The 18,863-nt window shown below is 27.7% G+C and overlaps 2 protein-coding genes across 2 annotated transcripts; both read left to right on the forward strand.

The window, feature by feature from the left end:
* Window positions 1-6,098: 6,098 nt before the first annotated feature.
* LOC119683224 lies at window positions 6,099-7,066 on the forward strand. The gene has a single exon (XM_038096857.1). The coding sequence runs from the start codon at window positions 6,176-6,178 to the stop codon at window positions 6,926-6,928; it is 753 nt and encodes a 250-aa protein (XP_037952785.1). The 5' UTR covers window positions 6,099-6,175; the 3' UTR covers window positions 6,929-7,066.
* A 2,096-nt stretch (window positions 7,067-9,162) lies between these two features.
* Window positions 9,163-14,328, forward strand: LOC119685853 (benign gonial cell neoplasm protein-like; the record flags this gene model as incomplete). The annotated part of the gene is made up of 4 exons (XM_038100249.1): window positions 9,163-10,706; window positions 11,613-11,963; window positions 12,033-12,980; window positions 14,150-14,328. Coding segments are annotated over exons 1-4 (2,955 nt in total), but the record flags the coding sequence as incomplete, so codon positions are not given.
* Window positions 14,329-18,863: the final 4,535 nt, after the last annotated feature.

Consider the following 18,863-nt stretch of genomic DNA (forward strand, 5'->3'; position numbering starts at 1 on the left):
GGATGTGTGAATTGCATGGCTTGGCAATTTATCCAAACGCGTAGGCATCTAAATTTTTAACTTATAATTTTATTTAAAACTTTAATGCAGGTTATGAGGATTTAATAGTTTAACTGTAAGTGGATATCTGCCGACTTCAAAAGAACTTTGTTCTCGTGTTTTCAAGGTTGACGTGCGCAAATGTAAACAAAACTTTCAAATGTGTAGTTTAAAACAAAACGTATTGAAGCTCGTCATATATTATATAATTTAGTCACACAAAAATAAATTATTTAATTTTAAGAACAACGTGCAGTTCACGCACGTCGTGTACACAAAATATATTTCACCTAAAATATATGTCACACTCTTTTTAATACTTTGTATGATTTTTTTGAGAAACGCACTTATTATTCTTACAAAACTAATATTTATATTTTTGTTTATTATTAAGCATAATAAAAATGTTTTGTTATTGCTAAAAAAATAATATAAAAACAAAAGGCTATTTATATGCAAACTCATACAATTTATAATTATGCAATTATTTTTAATGCATCATAATTATTTATATAATTAAAACAATAATATGTATTTATATTTCAAATAAAAACAAAAATAAATAATCGAAACTTTTTCATTTTTTAATAGGACTTTTAATATCTACCACACATATTTAGTGGTGAGTAAGTACTATCCATAGGTAGAGTTGCCAAGACACAGTTTATAATAATTTATGAGCGGGCTAATTATAACAAAAACTAAGTAAAGTTTTTTTAAAAATAGCGTTAAACTATGTAATACAAGAGTTTTCTGCAGGAATTTTAAATTTAAATGTGTTTATATTATTTTATTCTTAGAAAATTATGTTGTTTAGAGTTTATTGTCTAAAGGCTTTTAATGTAAAGTTTTCAAATAAAAAAAACTGTTTTTGTATTTTATTTTTATTTGAATAGTCCTTTTCTATATAAAGTTGCCTATGTTTTGAAGTTTTTACATTTTTTCATTAGGGCGACTTATAACAACTTATAATCATACAATTATGATTATTTATGTTGGAACAATATATAGAATTATTTTTTGAAACAGAACAATACATTTAATAGCGTTTAAATAATAAATAATTGTGTTTTTTGTTTACTCTCATTGTATTTGTACACACCGTCAAATTATTTTCTATGTAATTATCAGTCATACCGACTTATTAAACAATATCTACTATGTTTTAAATAAAACTGACTTAAATATGTTTAGGTAATATATTAAAACTGACTTAAGTATAAATTCAATCAGCAAAGTTGATTTAAACAACACTTAAATTACGATTGTGAAATTGGGGCTAATTCTTTTAATTACCAAGTGCATATTTTTGTTACTTCATCATTTAAAAAGTTTGTGCTGTTTGTGCTGCATAAAACATATTTACTGATTTTGAAAGAAAAGTGCTATTCAGGCCAATACATTTCTTGAATCGAAACATGAAAAAAATAAATTTAAATTGTTCACGCAATGCTAAAATTCTGATAGTATTAGAGTAGAATTTGCTTTAATATAGTGTTAAAAATATTTCTGCAGTTGTTATTGTTGATATTAAACTGTAAAAACACAAAATGCATTCATGCATTTTCTTTTCGCTTAATGAATACCAATTGGCACTTATTTAACAAACTTAGAATATTATTTAGGATGTTATTTAATTAATCTACTGCATTTAGGAAGGTTTAACAGACTTATAGATCACTAATAAATTGTGATTATTCGATTTTGCCAAGAATCATTCTTAAAATAAAAACTATTTTGACTTTCCCCTTTTCATGGGGATATATACATTAAGACTGAAAAGTTTTCGGAAATTCTCATTTAAAATTCGCGCGCTGTATATTTTTCGATATTTTAAGTTTATGTAGTTTGGCAGCACTGTCCTTAATTACTATGCCAAAAATGAGCTCGATCTGTCAGACAGTTCGTTTACGGCAGCTGTTGAAACCAGTTCACCTCAGTAGTGCGTTGCGAAATGTCTTCGACGGTCGTACGACCGTCCTGGAAGGCTTTGTACCACTCATAAACTTGAGTTTTCGATAAAACTGATTCCCCATAAGCCTTTTGTAGCATTCGCAACGATTCTGCACACGAAATTTCGTTCGAAACACAAAATTTGATGCAAACTCTTTGTTCAATATTTTTTTCCATTGTTTTTTTCGCAACGCCCTACTGAGGTGAACTGGTTTCAACAGCTGCCGTAAACGAACTGTCTGACAGATCGCGCTCATTTTTGGCATAGTAATTAAGGACAGTGCTGCCAAACTACATAAACTTAAAATATCGAAAAATATACAGCGCGCGAATTTTAAATGAGAATTTCCGAAAACTTTTCGGTCTTAATGTAAAAGTAAGTCACCCAGTAAAAAAGCATCGATCGAATTTAGGTATTACAAGAGACGATAGCTGCAGATTTTGTTGCGAAAAGGAGGAAACAGCAGAACATATTCCGTGTCACTGCGTTAGTTTCGCCGGACTCAGACTTCGGTATATATCAACTGCCTATCCACTTGTAATGGAATTAGGCGATATTTCTCCAAAGGACATAGTGGCTTTTCTAAGTACTCCTCGTCTATGGAACTAAAGTGGGTATGTTACAATAATCCTTAAAGGATGCAATGATGTGATGACAAGTTCCCAAACCGTTTTTAAATCCAATCTAATCTAAGTAGCCTAGTAATACATGCTCTAAAACTAATTAGAAATATTAAGCTTTGACAGTGTCTGTTCCAATATTTTTTAGGCTATGACTGGTATAATACAAAGATATATTATTCATTCTTTCTACTATAATTTATTAATTAATTTCGAAATCATATTAAATATATAATAAATTATATAAATTTCAAAAAGGAATATTTTCAACATTTCTTTATTTAGTTTGATAGTTCGATGCGTTTTCATATAAACTAATAACTCAATTAATTAAAAGTTGTCTAATTGAAAGTCTCACTGGATAATAATAATAATATAATATAATATAATATAATAAAAATATTGTATTTTTGGTAGACTTGTAAACAACAACTTTCCAACTTTTATATGTCATAGATCACATATAAACTGCAACTATTTTTAAATTAAAGATAATAAAAGTATAAAACCATATGACTGTTCTTGTGTTTAGTGGCACGTGATAAAGTGCAAAAATAAGCACAAATAATTTTTGTTGCTTAAAGCTTAATTGTTTTAATTATTATGTTAAATTCAAATATATTTTCGCAAACTTTTAACAGCATAGTAATAAAAAATATATAAGTAGTTTTAAGTCTTTCTGCGTGAGAGATTGCTAAATTGCAGTAGCTAAACTTATGATAGGGTAGGAACGATAAAATGGTTCAATACAATATTCTTCACACATAGAAGAATTCTAAAACATTTACTATACATAATACTAGTGTCCTTATAATGTAGTGAAAGAAAAGTTGGTTTTGTCTGAAAAAAAGTGTTGATTTTCTAAATTTGTTCGTAGATGATTTAGAAGTGGAAACATGTTTTTAACTTCCAGATCACTCTAGTTAATTTTTAAGTAGCCACTACATAGGTCCTTAAAGAAGAGTAAATCTAGATGTACGATACATATATCAGTTCAAAAATAATTTTTATTTGTTATTTTAAGTGCTAATAATGCAATATCACTTTGTAGCATATCTAGTAATTTACTTAACTAACATCAATTCTTTGATTTAATGGAAACCGAAAGGAAGCTTCATGTAATCTCCGATATTTATGCTAAGTTAGATATGCGACTATATCCGAGCATCAACATTTTCATTATATACTTATTTTGGGTTCTTTCATAATAAAGAGATTGTAAAGACTTGTCATCAAAATATGACTATGACAGTCTATAACTGCCCTGATTTAAAACTTACCAAATATATTGTTTATATTGAAAAGTTTACATTGGTACATTAAAAGTACTTAATGTTTTATATTGTCACGTATAGGGCGACAATTAGATCAAAATAACCATGGCAAATAGATTATTTTACAATACATATGCTGCCAAGAATAAATTGGAAAAAATTTGCCATAATAGATCGTGTAAAATAAGAGAACTTCATTAAAGAGTGAAGTAATGAAAAATGTTATCTAGTATAGTACACCTTTCTCGAATTTAATAGTAGCAACTACAAGTTTTGCATTTTCATACCTTTTACACTATTATAAACAGAATGAAGTAGTTCAAAATACTTCATACAGAATGAACGAAACGTCGAAGAATATATAAAATATATTATATATATTAGTAATCAGCATTATGAGACCAATGGATTTAGCGATAAATCGGAAAAATAAAAATTGCTTAATTATATCACGTACTGAACGCAGAACATGGATTTTTATTTTAAAATACATACTAGTATCTATATTTATATTAGAGTTTTGATTAGAAAATTAAATTTCAAAACAGAACTTATGAAAATCTTTTAAGTAAATAAATAATTTAGTTACAGAAAATTAGATAACATCCACTTCCTAACTATGAGTGAGTTTAAATCTCTGGGATAAAACATATCGGCAGTATTATAACTCGATGTCTAGTAGAAACTGTCTATGCTGACTAGACTTTGGCAAGACTTTTGTGTTCGCTTGCAAATATTTATTTTTTCGAATTTTGTCTGCGAATAAAAATTGTTTAATGGGATTTAAGTGTTTTTCAAAATTTGACTAAGTAAGAAGATTAATAAAATATTCAATTTGTGTTTCTATTTTAAAGCAACAGACACTATCAGAAATAGACAACATAACAATTAATACAAGAAACACTATCATATACTCAGTTGTATGTTAACAATTTATTATATAGTATTATGACAAAATCTTAGTATAAATACCATTATTTTGACAAGACATAAACAGTGATTATTATAAGAAATTACGTCAACATCAAATACGTGATGTGTGATGTTTGTCGTTAACACGTTGCCTGTTCACAAAAAAGACAAATTTTAAACTTTTCTTGTAAACAGTATTAAATTTTTATTCAAAACAATAATAACATTTTGAAATCTAGGGGGAAGGGCGAGCGCCTCCTACCCTGCCCCTACCTGTGTACGCCATGATTCATAATATAATATAATATAATATATAATATGTAATATATAATATATAATATAAATACAATATATTATATATAAAATATATGTAATATAAAATATACTATAATATAATATTTATCCATATTTATACATAAAGCTAACATAAAGTGCTAGTATTTTTAAAATTATGTTATTGGTTTTTTACTTTTAATAAGTATATCTTGGAATAACAACCTACGATTAATATGCAACTGATTTCGGTTTAACATCATTTCTGAATAAAATAAGCCGGTTAATAGCGTTTAAGTCCATACAATGGATACAAATTAGGCTTTTTTAGCGTGTTTTAAAGACCTGCAACATTTCAAATTGTAATAAAATAAATTGACTGCGATTTGATCACAAATGGCGCAGTAAAATGCTTTACTGGCGATAAATCACAAAAATTAGAAAGTAACACCACTGATTCATTCCTGGAGACAATATAGTCATTCAACAGTTGCTTTAATAACTCGATGAAATCTTTGACAATACTTGTATAATATGTATTAAAGTCTTGTTGAAGCGTAAAGCTATCCAGAGTATATTTACTAACATATAGTATGCAAAAAAATGGATCTGTCTAAGCGGCATTAGCATTCTGATGCTGACATTCCTATTTCTGCATTTTTGAGCAAGTATAGTGCAAATTTACCATAAATCCACAAATAGTATAAAACATATTGTTTTTAATAGTGTTTGGTAGTTGATGAATTGCCTTTGGACTCTATTTTCTCCAAATGTGTTAAATGAGATCAAATATTATGGTTTCCATTATTTATCCAATTAGTTTAGGTGTCTATAAAAATTAAATATATGTTGCAAAAAATCTTGTTTCAAATAAATTTCAATTAGGAAACAAATAGTTTCAATCTCATTAGCTTTGATTTCAACTACTAATTTTTAATATGAATATATACAAATAAATGAAATTATAAATTTTCAGGTAAAATTTTTAGTCAGATTATTTGATTTGAATTTTAGTCCTATTTTTAAAATTCAAAATTTTTATGCAAAATTAAAATCATAAAAATTTTACAGTAACAAACACTAAAGTATAATTAAAGGGCAAAATGTTTCAGATTGCTAAGTTATTTGCGCAACGCCAAGTCATTTCGACTCTTGGAAACAAAAATTTACTAAATTTGGGCGAAAATTTAGTTAAAAGTGTTTTAAGAAAATTCGGTCACTGTGACACCTGTGGGCCAGTCAAAATTGACTGTGTTCCTGTTATAAAAAAGAAACCAGTATGCGAACTATTCACAGCAATTAAGCAGAGAAAGCAATATGAAAAAGAACTTAAAAAGCGAAGGATCAGGTCAGTTTGGGGTGAAATTCCAGATTGTTGTGTTGACAGCTGTCCTATACCTCCACGGTATGATGAACTATACTACAGGCCGTCAAATCCACATAATCGTTTATATGAACAAACTTGGATTGATTGTCTGGAAAGAACGCCAAAATTAATGTGTTATTATCCAGAAGAACAATACCTTCCTCCAAAAAGACGACCGCGTAAACCTCGCAAAAAAAGCTGTTTAAATATGGTAAAACCAAATAATCTGGGATTAATGCAATGTATAAAGCCTTTTAAAGGATGTAATCCTAAAATGCATGTATGTGGTTGCAAACCCGTAGCTGCTAATGTGTCGTGCACAGTTGTACGTAATAAAACAATATGCCGAAAAGTGAACAGTCCTTGGCCAAGTTTCTCTGAATGTAACGTCGCCACAAATAAAAAACCTATAAAAGAGTGTGATTGTTTATCACCGGTGCCACTATGTACTTTTATACGTTACTTAAAAGAGAAGAAGCGGTTCTATTAAACTTGCTTACATAACATCTTTTCAAAATAATTGTTAAAGAAATCAATCATCAAAAGAAAATAACTTGCTTTCCTGAACAAGTCGTATATGACAAGAAAACTCTAATTGTATAGCGTACAAAAATGATTGTAAATTTTATACATATTTTATGAATATATACAAATTTATATTCAAAGCAATATATATTAATAAGTGTACATTAACATCTATGTGTTTTGACAAATATCTGTTGATGTATGCTTATTATATATAAATGGCTTAATATATATTTGAATGTATTCATGAAGAATATGGTATACGTAGAAATACACAATTGTTCACAATAAATCGAAGTGAGAAGTGAGTGTTTGTTACTGTAAAACAAATTAGTTTTTTTCCACATAGTCATGTAAACATATATACATTTATTACATAAAATGAATACTAAATTTTTCGATTTCAAGAACTTTAAATTATTTGGACAGCGATGCTCCGCTAAGAAATATATTTCGTCATCGACTCAACGTCAATACAGCATTTACTATTGCATTCTATCCAGAGAACCCGAATAATATCCTGCCAAACTGTGATTACAATATAAACAAACAACTTAAGCCTGAAGAATTTTTACCGTATTCGATTATTGGTGTCAAGCACAACTGAAGAGAAAGATTATAATCTATTGAGAGAGAGAGAGAGAGAGAGAGAGAGAGAGGGAGAGAGAACTTATATTTTCGATGATATCATATTAGAAGTTACAAACTTTGAACATTTCTTAATATGTAATAGTGAATTCACACGAAAGACCATAGAATAGTCCTGGTCAAAAAATACCCTACTTAGAACTGTCTGATTTCAGAATAATTTCTAGCCGCTCGGGCGGTACGCAGATCTTAGATCAGTCTTCAAATATTCACGATACTTTTGTTGAATACATAAATTAGTCAGTGGGAAGGGTGGGACTCTGCAGAAACTACCTAGCTATCAAAGAGTAAAAGTGCCCAGACGCACTAACTAGGAAAATGTTCAACATAATTAAGTTTTGTTTGTAATTTTAGTTGTCATAAATTATCATTTTACACTGAAAGAAGAACAATTGACAGTTGAAATAATAAACAAAACTCTTCACAGTATAGTTTTAATAGACGCTCTACTAACGGTTCCAAACTAGTGTAATTTCGCGTAATTAGTTATATACATGGTATATACAATTTTAACGTTATATCTTCTATTATTTCATTTCAATCATTAAAAAAATATATACAATAATAATAGAATAACATGCTAAATGTAGCAAAATCTGTATAACATATATTTAAATGTGCTCTAATTGTGTGATGTGTGTAATATTGCCTACTTTAAATTTTTATTTGTGTATAAAATTATCAGCTCATGTTCGTAATTACAAAAATTTGTTTAATTTCCTTTCAAAGAGTTCAATTATTTTATAAGAACTAGGATAGCCAGATTAATTGCTAGACATTACATATTAGGTCTGTTCCACGAGCTACTTGTAGTCAAACTCAAATAAAATACAAATAAAGTATAAACAGATAGCGTTATAAACAAATTACGTGCTTTACACAGATTTTCATGAAACAGCTTTGTGTAAAATCTGGTGAGAAGACAAGTGCCGCGCAAATAAACAATACAAAAATTTAAATTCAAACCAGAACAGCTGATTCACACATCACACAAATGTTACTTGCAATAAAATGTACGATTAAAGTCTGTAGCATTTTTCCAAATTTCGGCAGGGACGTTACGTTCTCTCAGTTGCTCTCATTTACTTGGAAATTTTCTGGTGGAATTCACTTGTGTATACACAGTGTTACTTAAAGTTACTACGAGTAACTTATGGAACAGAACTATTATAAGTGTTAATTTAGATGTTCATGAAAAAAATTTATTCTTTAGATAACTTAATAAGGGTATTAGAATGAACATTTGTAGACTGTAACCTGTAAAATCTATTGCATTGCTTTTCACAGGTATTAGACGATTAATTTTAGCTATAGAGGTAAACGAAATTTTTTTCTTAAAGCTATACAGACAGAAAATTTGCTAACTGCATTAATTAATTTTGTAGATTAGTTTTTAAATAAAAGCATTTGATATTATTGTTATAATTTTGCTGGAGAGAGAATTTAAAAAACTGGACAATCCAACTTATTCACGCCTACCTGGTAACTCTAATAATATCTTTTTTGTGTATCTTATTAAATTTTTGTAATTCCCTTTAGCGGTTATGTTTAAGGAATAGACGCTGATCGTTTCGATACAGTGAAATAGTTTGTGAAGTCGGTGTTAAATTCATTAAACATGTTTTCTGAATTATCCAAATATTATGTTAATGAACAATTGTTGAAATTTGGGTACAGTAAGAAATGCTGTATGGCCATTAATAAAACGTTCGCCATTAATGAAATTGGTACACTTGTTTTTGGTGGGAAAACATATAATTTTCAGCTTACGAATGGATTACGAAATATATATATATTCAAATCTAATTGTCATCATTTCATATCATGTAAATACAAATCAACGGAGAAAAACTTTAAGGAATTATTTTTTTTTCTGTACCATAATCAACAATTCAAAGGTTTGCAAACACCTCGTCAATATTTCGAGTTTGGGAAGGTAATTCTGAATGCAATCCCTCATAGTCTGCCATTGTGTTCCAGGAACATTTATGTACAACAAAGCAAATTAAATCCAGAATATTTTCATAATTCTAACAAGTTGGATATGAATAAATATCGTCGTCAAATACTTCATGTGTTATTGCATTATAATATAGTATTAATACAAAGCGAATCCTGCTATGAGAAATCCTTATTCATACCAGCTTATATAGTAGAAAATTGCGCACAAAACAATGAATACTGCAAAATTGTATGCATTGAAAGCGAAGAAATTGTTGTAAAACATAAAAGCGAACAAGCTGCAAATTATTTTGGGCAAGATGTGGGGCAAATTGTGGGCTACCAAGTTTACCTACAAAATCGCATAAGCGACCTTTCGAACTTAATTTATACTACTGCAGACTTCTTTTTGAGGGTCATAATGGGTCGAAAACTCTCTAGTACATTTAAAAATATAACGCATATTGTTTTTAATGATATACATTTAAAGAAAGCATATATGGACATGCTGTTAATGCAAATTGAAGATGCAAGAAAATATAATAATTCATTACGGATTTTATTGCTATCTAATTCGTCAAACAATATGGATTATGCTTCTTTTTTAAATGTTGAATATACTTTAGCAATAACACCAGAAAATTCGTATTCAGCGACAAACATAGCATATATAGATTGTGTACGTAGGATTATTTCGAATAATATTATATTTGATATAGAAAAAAATGAACTGAATAAAGAAACTCTTCCTGCTGAAGAATTAAATATAAATGATAGTTTGCTTGATAGTTATGCTCAATTTGGCACGGACGAAATATTCAAAAAGCTTATATATGTTTTATGCGGTAAAAATATGCAAATAAATTACAAACACTCTTTCCACGGTTTTACAGCAGTTTTTATTGCTGCAAAACTAAATAAAGTAATGCATCTTCGCACATTATTACAACTGGGAGCAGATCCATTTATTAAAGATAGATATGGAAATAATGCTATTGTAATTGCATTCATGGAAAACAACATTAGCTGCGTAAAACTGCTCAATGAATTTTGTGCCATTGATAATATCATAAATGATGGAAATGCAGCGTTTCTTGATATTGAATTAGTAGCAAATCTGATTTGTGTTCTTTCCAAAGACAAATGGTCACAAGGTAGGTGTTTATATTTACTAAAATAGGTTAATATTATTAAAAGTATTACAGATATGTATAAATCAAAACTTCCTTATGCATCTAATACTCATAATCAATAAATACTTTTCGAAAATATCACTTTAGCTTCTTTGTTTACCAATGACATCCTATACATAAATATTTTAGAATATTCATTATGCATACGCATCATCAGCTATACATTAAACTTGTCCCAACCATCTTATTCATTAAGATAAAAGGCTAGTGATTGTTTTTGGCATAAATCGATGAAAATAATTCGTCTCTATAGTATAATATAAAATATTATAATATAATAGCATGCACTTCTGCAATTTCATTCACCGCTGAGTCATCAGCTGATGCATCCTCAGCTATACGTAAAACTTGTCCCATTCATCTTATTCTTTATTAATCTTATTCATCTTAAAATATAATCTTATTCATTAAAATATAAGAATTGTTTGACATACATCGATGAATATAATTCATCCTTATAGTATAATATAAAATATTATAATATATTTTATTTTAATTTCATTCTTTGCTGAACCTTTTTACTCCTGTCTCTAGGGTTCAGTTAAAGCTTATACTTATTAAATCTAGTTTTTCAAAAATTTGTCTCTAACGTAATGTAAAGCACTCCATAATTAGTAGTTTACATTTATTAGCGGTCTCTCTCGCCACCTCTTTACCACACCAATATCTTGAATAGTTTTTTTAAAATTATTCTTCATCCTTCAGTTAATTAATTGGTCTACTAAATAATATATTTTTCCAATTTGTAATATTGTTTTGACATTCCACATATCTATAATATCTTATTGTATATAAAATTTTGTTAATTTTTTAAAAATTTTAGCACAATACATACTGAATAAATAAATATTTCATTTTATTTTATAGAGAATATACTAGTATTTATGCCAAACTTCGAGTTTATATTAAAGTTATGTTATGTTTTATCAAAGAAAATATCTAAAAATGAGTTGAAAAATGTAACTATATCAATAATTTATTCGGAAATGGAAGAAGATAAACTTAGAAATATAGTCAATAGCAAGGATCAGCAAATTATTATTGCAACTGACATTGCAGATAGTATTATATTCATGTTTAAAATTAAATATATAATTGATTCTGGACGTCGTTTTAATGAAATCTATAATCCAGAAACTAACAATAAAGATTATATTTATGATTGGACTCCAAAAGAAATTATGAAAACTCGTTCTACACTGGTACAATCTTCAAATGGTATGTATATATTTTATATCTACGAATTAATTTAAATATTTTCATAAATATTTTTTTTCACCATTTCAGAGCCTAGTATTTGTTTTCGTTTGATACCTTCTAAATTATATGAACAATTACCAGAATCATATTCACACGAACTTCTAATAATGCCTCTAGAAAAGATATGTTTAACGATTAAGTTAATTTCAAACAAAACAATAACAGAGTTTTTTAAAAATTTCATCGTTTCTCCACCACTTATTCACATTTATCAAACCATAGAAATTTTAAAGAAAATTGGAGTATTGGATGAGCACGGTGATCCTACATGGTTAAGCTGTAGATTAATTGATATTCCAGCAGATTTTGAAATTGGAAAATGTTTAATATATGCAATAATCTTACAGTGTCTTGATCCCGTTTTAACGATAGTAAGTTTTTCTATTGTAATGCACAAATTGACTTCGTGCAATAGCTCAAATGGACCCTTAGGATTTTTATTACAAAAATTAATCGAACTAGAGGGTACATCAGTTTTGGAAGTTAATTCTGATCATCTAGTCTATTTGCGTATATATCAACAATGGCAAAATTCTTTTAATCAAGAACAAGCAAATATTTATTATGATAATGAGAATGAATTTTTATCTAAACATCTACTGTTGAAAATAAATGCATTACGTTCAAATTTAATAGCATATTTACGTTCGGCAGATTTAGTACATAATCAAGGTAAACTATGTATGCACGTCATTAATCAGATGTCATGCAATTGGCCACTTGTTAAGGCTGCGCTAGTGGGTGGAATGTACCCCAAATTATGTGTGTATGATTTCGATTGTAAACGTTTCAAATCCATGCAAAAAAAAGAGCTAATAATTTATGATAGTTTAGTTCTTAATGAATTAAAAAAAACTAATAACTCATGTATACCTTCACCTTGGATCTTGTACGGAAAAGAAACAAATTCAATTTTATACAATAGCATAAGTCTCTGCACTATTGTAACACCAATAACTGTGGCTATATTTGGAGGTGAGTTTTATTTAAATACTTTAAAAATAAATAATTATATAGTTTTTTAATTAAAATATATTTCGTTCATAACTTATGCTAATAATATTAACTGTTTTTTATTGCACTTATTATATTTCTTTAAAATATATCATTAATTATTAAAAGGGTTATTAAAATATAATAATAAAGCCCTTTTGTGCAGCAGTTTATTTGATATTCGATCAGGCCACCATATTTTGGATATTCTACGTAGACATTTGTTGACAAACACTTGTATCTTTCTTTTTATATGCCTGGAATGCTTCCCGCTTATATAGGATACCCGCTTATTAAAAATGCTTTCCTATCTATATATTATTATATTATATATTATATCCTTAGTTATACATTGGAATTTTTTAATTAATACTTTCTATACTCTTCACACATATACTATTATATACTACTTATTAAGTACATATACTCAAGTTTTACTTACTCGATCTTATAAATCCGTGTAGCTAAATCTCCGTTTTAAAATAAATTTATTAGGCTACAATGTGTTTCCAAAGCTAAAACTCATTTGAAACTTTTAAAAAACCCCCTGCTACGTGATATATAAAAATACGGTGGAATACCTAAGATACTATTCAGAAGTTTATTTTTAAATAACTCCCCTTTAGGGCGTACGCTTAAAGAATTTTTCTCTGACTGTAAACGAGTGATTAAATCTTATATCTGTTATTCAAACTGTGTGATCAAAACTAAGTTTTATCATTAATTTTAAATGTATTTTAATGAAGCTATGTGTTTAAAAAAATACAATTCAATAGTAATTAATAAATTAGAAAGTAATTTTCTTTAGATCTGTTTAAATTAAAGCTGATATATTGTGTTAACCGATGGTTCAGTTAAATGTTCTTGTAAGAAAAACCATTTCAGTTGTTAACATAATTTTAACAAATTCGGTAAACTTTTAAAATTTAATTGATTATTAAATTTTTTTACTAATCAGAGATGTATTTGCATTGTAGTCATATTCCAGTCATGATTAAAATCTAAAATATTGTATTTTGTAAATTTATGAGAACTGTATTAAGTCTTAGAAAATCTAAAGTTAACATCTTAACTTTTTTGTTATTTTTGATATTATTGTAATTAATCTATCGCCGGTAAAAATATTAAAAATATATGTATTTCCCCTACAGATTCATCGAAGTTCAGTTCCGGAAACATAAGCTCTTCCGTGGGTTCTGAAAGTAGTCAAAGAGAAGTACAGTTGTGTGTTGATAATTGGATTTCATTTATAACTGATCGACAACTTGCTAATTTAATTTTAAAAACACGTCAAAATTTTTACAGTGTATACAAACATTATTTAAAAAATTGTAATAATTCTATAAATAACTTAAATGAAGTAAATTACACTACAAATACATTAGAAAAGTTAAAAAATATATTAACTGAAGAAGATTTAGTATATGGTTTCATTCCAGTAAACTAAGTCGTCCTACTGATTTATAATAGTGCTAAAGGCTAAAAACAATTATGTTCTTTATATAATTTATTTTGTTAAAAGAAAAATTAAATATTATTAAGCTCACAAACATTTTTTGATAACGTTGTCATTTTATACACAAAATTTTAACTTTAAAAATCAATTATTTAATTTTTAATATACTTTTTGAGAGTATAAGAGACATGTATCTTTTTACGTTATTTCACTTGACACTGATATGATTCATTATAATGAAAATAGTAATAATAATAAGAAAAATAAAAACTACATATATATACACTAAATATATAATTCTTTTCATATAAAGCATATAAAGATTTTTTTTGCTAATTTCCCTCACAAAATTTTGGTTATAATAATTTTTTTTCCTTAACATTTTGATAAAAAATAATATATTTAAAAAAATTATAAAAAATAATTTATATATAAAAAATTATTTTTTAAATATATAAAGAAATTAAAATAATTTTATTTAATATATTATATCTATATATTTATAAAACCTATTTCTTAATTTGGTTCGAATATTAAGTGAAAGCGAAATATATGCAAAGGTTTTCTTAATTTCTATATAAAGAATTCCAGAACTAAAATATATATAATATAGCATTATATTAAAATTTATACCTATATATGTTATAAATATTAAAATAAAAATGTTTTTACATCCACATTTTTTATATTAAATTTGATTTTAATTATAAAGAAGTTAATGATTTTCTTTAAATGATATATTTTTATATATTTTATATTATTTTACATATTTTATATTGTTTTAATATATTGTTTAATTTGGTTTATATTCAATTATTATTCTTTTTAAATAAAAATCAATTCAACTTAAGCATTTATGTTTTGAAACAAAAAAAAATAGCAAAAAGTTCATTGACACTGAATAGCATATTTTGTAAAAATCTACAACAATCTAAATTACTAAAATAATTAGTAATTAGACGTTAAAAATGTTTTCATTACTAAGTGGACTTAGGTTTTGTTAACTTACTCTTTCCACAAATATTCATGTTTGTTACAAATCAATAATTTTCAAGAACTTACTTGTAAAAATTGTTAATTTTATTGCACTCAAATGTATTTTGTACAAACAAACTTCTATAATACATAAGACAACATCGTTGTTGTTGTATTTGAATTGTTGATTCTTAATATGTTTCGTTTCTCATAAATCGGTACTTATTTCAATTGAACAATATTCAATTCTCAGGCATGTCAAAATATACATAAAGTGTGAAATAAAAGAAGTGGAATACTAAATGACGAATTAAATGCCGTTAAGCTTGAAATAGCTAAAATAAAAATTCGAAAACTTGAAATAAACATTTTCAATCTTAAAAAATTTCTTGGAGCATTAAGAATCCAGTACTATAACCTATATAAGTATGAGTTATAAGTACTATAACTCATAACCCAGTACTATGCGGAATACTGTCTGAAGAGATAACAGCAATCACGCATGCAATTTTTTTTTTCAAAATTACTATGGATTTCCAAATTATATGTTTCATATTTAATAGCTATTAATACGCTACTTTTTTTATTTATAATCAAAAAAAATGTTCGGACCTTGATTTATAAAAGGCTACTTGATTAAAAGAGAGTAGTAGAACCTAGAAGAGGAGTCAGGCTGTAGAATAGGAAGTGTGTATGGGACGATGCCATTCGTCCCGTTGAAGTGTGTACATTGGTGTTCCATACTTTCATAGGAAGGTGCACCATATAGGCTTCCTCAACAGCATAGATGCGAAATGATTGGTATCTTTCCATTAATAAGTCAATGAGCTCAATGTTGATATTTTTAACAATTAAAAGCACATTATTTTGGTAAGTGAGTGCAATTCCCAAATGGGTTTATTTGCCGAAACTGGAATTTTCATGTAAAATAAAAAGCAACGCTTTTTCACTTTTTCACTTTTAGGAAATGATGTGAAATCTCAGGAGAACATAGAGCGTGCAGATTCTTTGCATAGTGCTTACCAATTACAAACTTTATCTCTTCTTTGAAAAATCACGCAACCATACTATATCACTATTTTGGTCCATGGTAAAAGAATATATGCTGGACTATAAAAACTGTGCTGGTAACATGATTTGAAAAATTGTCATAGTACCACCCAAAGCTCCGTTCAAAATCACTTTTCAAATAACACTGTTTTTAATCAAAAGTGGTTTTATGAGTGCACAGTATTGGTTTGGCACATTCTTCTATTCGGTTTATTAGATTGTCCACCGACTTATACCAAACATCTATCCCTGATTCAATAAAACGTTGGATTTGCAACAATCTTATACAAAGAACGTCTTTTATTGAATTTGAGCTTCCCGCAGGTGATAATTTTCAATGTCTACATTTCTACATGATTCCGAGGTTTTAAATAGATTCCGAGCAATGTCTTTAGAGATGAAAGGCATCTCTTCCTCGTGCATCAAGTAGTTTACGTACCCTATTCAAGTCAGCATTTAGCTACGTACTAAATTCTTACTTTTCACTAATAAATATATATGTTTCCAATGTGTGCTCCAACTGCTATATTCCACATGACGCCCGTAATTTCTTTCAAATATGTAAATACAAATTTGAATCCTATTGATTCATGGTCTTTTACGTTGACGTGTTAGATTCAACTTCCTTATCTGTACCTTCTTCTTTACTCCTTCCCATCTCGATATTATTATCTCTATAGCCTCTAAGCTATAGATCCACAATTTGATTTTTTATGATATCATTAATTAAAAAGCAGAAGTTTATTTATTTAAAAATAAAATTTCACTGAATATCAAATAAAATGATTCCAACAAAAAAAAAAAAAATAATTGTCTATTATCAAAATCGAAATTACCTAAGGAGTAATCCATTGCTTAAAGTATCAACTACATATGAAGTAACAATCTAACAAAAGATACTTGAGCTCGGTCATATACGAATGAAGGCAGACACCATTTATTCTGCAATAGACCGATCGTGACATAGGATCAGTGAACGAAAACAAACACTTAAGTACAAAACATAGTGTACTGTTTGTCATCTTTGATGAAAAACACTAAACGAAAAATACATTAAAAAAGTCCGAAACAATTGAAGTATTTTTAGAGTTTGTGTAATGCCGAAGGTAATGAGGTAATACTCTTTATAACGATCTTTTCACGAAGGTAGTGCTTATTTTAGTGATCTTTTCCCGAAGATAGTGGTTTTTTTAGCGTTCGGCGTACAAAACGATTTGGAAACGTTTTTAATGTGCATTGTTGTTGCTTCCTTTGTATAAGAAGAAAAAAAAATTTTGTTTGCATTTGCATTGCATGTATTTTGTTTGTGTAAAAACACATAGGGGATGAATTACACAGATATAATATTTTAACCACTACTTTCGGGAAAAGGTCACTAAAATCAGAACTACCTTCGTGAAAAGATCGTTACAAAGAGCATTACCTTTGGGAAAAGAACACAAACTCTAAAAATAAACTTTGTGTTCGCGGACGCAAACTTTAAAAATTGTTTGATGTGTTTCGGATATGGGAGTAGTACACTACGATACTGTACTTTTTGTTTTCGTTTACTGCATAAGATATAAATTTTGACTTCCCTGCTGAATGTATTAATAAATTGAAAGTTACCCGAAAATTCCGAACCATAAGATATCGGTTATTTTGAACATCTTTCTTTTAAAAGATTATAGTTTTACTGATATTGAATTTTGAAGAAACTAAAATATTTTTTAAATTACGATGTCTGCTTTTACAAAAAACAGACAAAAGTGTTGTCACGTTAGAGTAGTCTAATTTAAAACAGCTCCACCAGAAAAGACGGCAAGTCACAGCTAACAAATACGAAAACTTACAATCAATTTTGTTCAAAAATTTTTGATTAACAATAAATTATTATCATTAATAAATATTTTTGAAACAAATAGGTAACTACAAAAATTAACTTTCAATTCGTTGAACTTGTGTTTTCAAATAAAGCAGTAGTTTATGTACTCGTTCTAATTTAAATCGCGGCAAGTACTTTGGTTACTGTCACTTAAAAAATAAAAATAAGTGACAAAAAACGTTGACATTGAAAGTTTGTGCAGTCTTGCCTACTTGTGAAAAAATACGATTAGTCATTGCTTCTAATTTGACAGACACGAGTTCTAAGCCTGGCACTTGCAGTTCAATATTTCCAAAGACCACTGATGATAAGTCTTGACAATACTCGAAACAGCGTTGTATAGTCAGCCAAATTTCAATAAATTAAATAAAATTTTTGTTGTTGTTTCTTGATTACTGATCGAACCCACTCTCGGCAAGAAAAAATTAACATTAAAGTCTGGTACTTTTGAAAGTTTATTTCCGTTATTCTTCGCTTTAATTCATGGATTAAAATCTTCCAAGAATAATATGGTAACGAA

The sequence above is a fragment of the Teleopsis dalmanni genome, chromosome 2, assembly GCF_002237135.1.
Source record: "Teleopsis dalmanni isolate 2A chromosome 2, ASM223713v2, whole genome shotgun sequence".
Classification (NCBI taxonomy): Eukaryota; Metazoa; Arthropoda; class Insecta; order Diptera; family Diopsidae; genus Teleopsis; species Teleopsis dalmanni.